This window comes from Lipotes vexillifer, unplaced genomic scaffold (genome assembly GCF_000442215.2).
Source record: "Lipotes vexillifer unplaced genomic scaffold, Lipotes_vexillifer_v1.1 scaffold426, whole genome shotgun sequence".
Lineage (NCBI taxonomy): Eukaryota > Metazoa > Chordata > Mammalia > Artiodactyla > Lipotidae > Lipotes > Lipotes vexillifer.
This window is the reverse complement of record NW_006779491.1, coordinates 2,239,310-2,244,255: the sequence shown is the minus strand read 5'-3', so window position 1 is coordinate 2,244,255 and position 4,946 is coordinate 2,239,310. Positions and strand designations below refer to the sequence as shown.

The following is a 4,946-nucleotide window of genomic DNA, read 5'->3' as shown; positions in this document are numbered from 1 at the left end:
AAAAAAAAAAAAAAAAAAAAAAGCAGATTAAATGCCACCTCTCCCAGAAGTCTCCCAGAATCTCTCAGGCCCAGTTGATGGCTGACTCTTCCAGAACCCTTTACTCTCAGTGGTCATGGCTCTCCTCACTCTGCTACGACGCTGTCATATATGGGTGTCTCCCTGACCACACTGTGGGCTTCTCCAGGAGATAAGTGATGGCTTATGTCTCTGGCTCTTGTTTCTCAGCTATATCCCACTCTGATCATAAACAGGCTGGGTTCCCTCACGCCTCGTATCCTGAAGTCCCCCTCCAAAAGGAAGTTAACTGAAAGACCTCCAGGAAGGAACACGAAGGCAATGAGAAGCTAGAATGAAAGCCAAATATTTTGCCATGATCTACATGAGTTGGCTCCTACCTTCTTCTTTGACTTCATCTACTGTCTTCCTATAATATGTAAATGAATAGGTGTTCAATGTTCTAATAAAACATTATTTACAAAAACAAGCAATCTGGGGACTTTTCTGGTGGGGCAGTGGTTAAGAATCCGCTGGCCAATGCAGCGGGCATGGGTTCGATCCCAGGTCCAGGAAGATCCCACATGCCGCGGAGCACCTAAGCCCGTGTGCCACAACTACTGAGCCAGCGCTCTAGAGCCTGTGAGCCACAACTACTGAAGCCCGCGCGCCTACAGCCCGTGCTCCGCAACAAGAGAAGCCACCACAATAAGCCCGCGCACTGCAACGAAGAGTAGCCCCCACTCGCCGCAACTAGAGAAAGCCTGCGCGGAGCAACGAAGACCCAACGCGGCCAAAAATAAATAAATAAATAAATAAAACAAAAACAAGCAATCTGGCTAGCTGTTTGCTGACCCTTGCTCTAGACACCATGGAGAGAGGTGACTGCATGTGACATGGCTTATGAGAAAAACTGGGCCACAAAGGCCCACCTCAGGACTTTTTCAAATTGTGGGTATCAACCCAATAGTGGGTCACAAATTCAACTTACTGATTTACAACCAGCACTAAATGGAAAAAAAAAAAGCAGTCTAAAAAGTATCAGAACAAACTGCACACAGGGCTCTTAACATTATTTCACTAAACTTTGTTTCATAAGCAAGTAAGTACGTGGGGGTTGGTCACGATGTAAAATATATTATTGGTTGTAAACGGTGCTCAAAAAAAGTTTGAGAACAGTGCTTTATGTGCTTCATCCCTTCTCCTCAAAAAACCTGGTACGTTTTTACCTCAGGGAATCTGCATCTGTGACTCCCTCTGTGGGAAATCTCTCACTCATCTTCACATCTTCTTCTTATCTAGGTCCCAGCTCCAACATTACTTCCTGAAAAAAGCCTTTCTTGAATTCTTTATTAACATGTTGCCTGCCATCTACTTTTGTATGGTCTGTAACTAAGAACGGCTTTTACATTTTTAAATTGTTGGGGGAAAAGAAACTCCAAAGAAAAATATTTCATGACGTGAAAGTTTTATGATATTCAAATTTCAATATTCATAAATAAAGTTTTATTGAAACACAGCCATGCTCACTTATTTACACCTCACCTATTGCTATTTCTGCACTACAAAGGCAGAGCTGTATAGGGGCAACAAAAATTGTACGTTCTGCAAAGCCTAAAATACTTATTACTTGGCCCTTTACAGAGAAAGTTTATCAACCCCCATTCTACTCCAATCACTAGCACGTAACCCTGATTTTCTTCCTCAAATCTAAAATTCTAGTTTATTTCTTTGCTTACTTACTACCCCCAACGAGAATACAAATTCCAAGAGGCTTTATCCATCTTGGTTACCACTATCCTCTGTGCAAAACCCACTGCCTGAAATACAGCAGATACTCAGTCATACTTGAGTGAAAGAATAGTGAGGAGGAGGACAAGCAACTAGGCTTAAGAACCACTGGAGGCTGTATTGGCCTCCGCGGCCTAAAGGGAGGGCCCAGGAAGCTTGCTGGAGTGCCAGGAGCATGTCCTCCACCAATTTTTCATGACCTTGCTCACCAGAAGAGTCTTCATCCACGTTCTCGTACTGCAGAAGTCGGTCTAGGAGGAAACTGAGGGAAGGGACGGAGAGAACAAGAGTGTTTACTCCCATCTCTGCAATGTTCTCCTGGGCCCTCGTCCCTTCCAGCTGGCCTGTTGGAGCCTCACAACAGCCCCGAGGCAGTTATCATGCATTTGTGGCCCATTCCAGGATGGGGTCCGAATGCAGATCCATAGGAGCCACATCACCCGCTGGCCTCCCTCCTCCCCTCAACGTGTCTCACCTCTTGTCCCGGGACACCTTCAGCAATTTCCTCTGCGCCTTCCTCAGTTCCTCCTGGAAGCACTCGTGTTCCTGTATTACCGGCAAGGTGGGAGCTGAGCCAACGGCCGTCCGTAAATGGAGCCCGGACGCCGGCCACAGCTCACCCTACTCTCTTCACACACAGGTAAACTGAAGTCTTACGAGCACCAGGCCTCACCCCCCCATCGCCTCACCACCCCAGCACTCACGTAGATGAGGAATTTGAGCTTCCGCTTCAGGTTCCGGTATTTCTTCTTGTAGTCCACTTCGCCGTCCGCCGGCCCGTTCATGACCCGCCCCGGGAGAAGCGCCCCAGCACTGGCCGAGAGCCGGGCTACCCCGAGCCGGCTCAGCCCGGCCTCTCCCACGTCCACTTCCGGAGAGTCGGCAGGGCTGTGTCCACTGGGACTACAACTCCCGGCGTGCCCCGCGCCCAGGAATCGTAACCACACCGGCTGTCCTCCTGGGGAATACCGGGAAAGGAACGTTGCTTCCAGGGGATACGCTAAAAATGGCGCCGCGGCGACGCGATGATGTCACAAAGATGGCGGACGCTGGAGGGCACCCTTACTGATTCGAAATGTGCTTAGCGATTTGAAGCCACGAGAAGACATTCCTCCTCGGATTCCTAGTCTCCTGGCGAGGACGCCCTTTTCCTTCTGTCTTTCAAAATCACAGATGCCTAGTTGCTGCCCGTGACCACGGACAGAGGCAGCGTCGCGGGTTGTTACATCCAAAGGTGTAGCCGGCTCCCAATCGGTTTCTAACGACAATTCTCCTTCAGAAGAGATTCGTTCTAAGAAAAGGAAGGAACCGCGAGACTCTCCAACTGCCCGCGGAAGGCAAGTTTTGTCCCGCAAAGTTCTGGGTCCAAGCGGCCCGTGACGGATACTCAACGGTCCTCCACCTCACGGCGCCACGATACTGCGCGTGCGCAAGCTCCTGTCAAACGAGCGGACTGGGGCCGAGAAGAAAAAAGGCGGGAGCCGCCGATATCAGGTGGAGCAAAATGGCTCGGGAGAATGAGATGCAGGAGTTCACTCGTAGGTTCTTCCAAGGCCGCCCGGACCTCAGGTGCACCGGAGGTTGGAGGCGGGGTTGTAAAGGGTAGGGGCGGGACAGGGACTCCGTCGTGACACGTGTTTCCGCAGCACGCTTACGCACTCCATCGTGCGGCGGAGGTTCTTGGCTCACGCGGGCCGCGACCACCTGGAACCCGAGGAGAAGCAGGCGCTGAAGCGGCTAGTGGAGGACGAGCTGCTGAAGATGCAGGTGTGGGCCCGAGCCTGGGCCACCGCAGGCGGGGGTTGTGGCCGTGGAGGAGGGGCCTGAGAGCGGTGGGGCAGAACACAACCTTGATACACGTGATGCTCTCTTGATGCACACACAGGTGGATGAAGCGGGTGGCAGGGAAAAGAGGCTCGACGTTGCCAAGAAGGCCAAGAGGTCTCCCATCCCCTGCCGTGACCCAGCGAGAAAAAGGTTCCGTTTCAATTCGGAGTCAGGTTAGTGCCTTGTGCACAGTTGGTTCATGCTAAAGGTATTTATTGTGCGTGTGTTATGTTCCAAGGCCTTAGGTGAGGGCCCGTGGCCCGTGAGTCAGGAACCAGGAACAGGGTGGACTGAGAGCTGTTTCCTACTGCCCTTCCCTCCATCAGAGCAGGATTCAAGGCAACCAATCCCAAGTGGAGGGAGAAGGGACAGGAGGAACCTGTCCCAACCTTCTTTTCTCTCCACATTCCAGAGCCCAGCTCTGCAGCCTCCAGTCCAGACTGCTTCGGCCTCCCAGCAAAGAATGGGATGGCAGCAGAAGTCAGTCCAGCCGAGGATGAGAATCCAAAGCGAGCCTCAAAGAAAGCAATTGAGGAGAGCAGTGACGAGGAAGAACAGCAGAGGGACCTGACTGCAAAGATGGGTTTAGAGAAGGAGGAGGTGAAGGGGAGCAGTGAGGAGGAGGAAGAGGGCTCTGCCAGAAAGAGTAAGGTCTGGAAAGAAGAAAGCAGTGAGGAAGAGGAAGATGAGGAAAAGGAGTCCAAGGGCAGGACTAGGAAGAAGCCTGGGACAAAGAACAAGCAGGCACCAGGCAAGGCCTCAGCCAGTAGGAAACAGGCCAGGGAGGAGAGTGAAGACAGTGAGGAACGTGCCCAGGGGCCAGGAAAGAAGGCAAAGGGAAAGAAAGGAGCTAAAAGCCACCAGGAAAGTGAAAAGGAGAGTGAGGAGGAGGAGACCCTAGCCAAGAAGAAAGAGAACAGAGAGGAAGAGGAGGATTGGAAACTCACAGCCCAGAGCAGTGGAGGTCAAAGGTCCTCCTCTTTGGAGGAGAGGAGCTGTAAGCAGAAAAGCAGGGCAGCAAGACTGCTGGGATCCCCGGGGGACAGAGAGGAACAGAAGGAAAGATCAGCAGCAGGCAGTGGGGATAGTAGTGGGGAAGATGAAGAGCCCCTAGTGCAGAGGAAGAGCAAAGACAAGACCCAGTGGAAGGGTGGGAAAAGGCAGAGTGGAAGCAGTGAGGAGGATGGGGAAGACAGCTGGAGGAAGATGACGCCAACTACTGGAAAGACAGCCAACGTGGGCAGTATCAATGGTGAGGCAAGTGACTCGGAGAAGGAGGTGAGTGACAGCGAGGCAGAGGGGACCCCCAAGAAGGAGAGGAAGAACCGCTC

The 4,946-nt window shown here is 51.9% G+C and overlaps 2 protein-coding genes across 2 annotated transcripts in view; one reads left to right on the top strand and one right to left on the bottom strand.

Moving 5' to 3' along the window:
• INO80E (INO80 complex subunit E) overlaps positions 1–2,590 on the bottom strand; it is a 9,240-nt gene extending 6,650 nt beyond the window's left edge. Inside the window, exons 1-3 of the mRNA XM_007452769.1 lie at positions 2,493–2,590; positions 2,264–2,334; positions 1,998–2,050 (exon numbers count right to left, since the gene is read on the bottom strand). Of these exons, the coding sequence (XP_007452831.1) occupies positions 1,998–2,050; positions 2,264–2,334; positions 2,493–2,573 (205 nt within the window). The 5' untranslated portion in view covers positions 2,574–2,590. The remainder of the gene's footprint in view (positions 1–1,997; positions 2,051–2,263; positions 2,335–2,492) is intronic.
• Positions 2,591–3,292: 702 nt separating this feature from the next.
• Positions 3,293–4,946, top strand: part of HIRIP3 (HIRA interacting protein 3) — a 2,478-nt gene continuing 824 nt past the window's right edge. Inside the window, 5 exon segments of the mRNA XM_007452766.1 lie at positions 3,293–3,357; positions 3,435–3,555; positions 3,674–3,788; positions 4,028–4,215; positions 4,291–4,946. The exon segment at positions 4,291–4,946 is cut by the window's right edge and continues 25 nt beyond it. Of these exon segments, the coding sequence (XP_007452828.1) occupies positions 3,293–3,357; positions 3,435–3,555; positions 3,674–3,788; positions 4,028–4,215; positions 4,291–4,946 (1,145 nt within the window).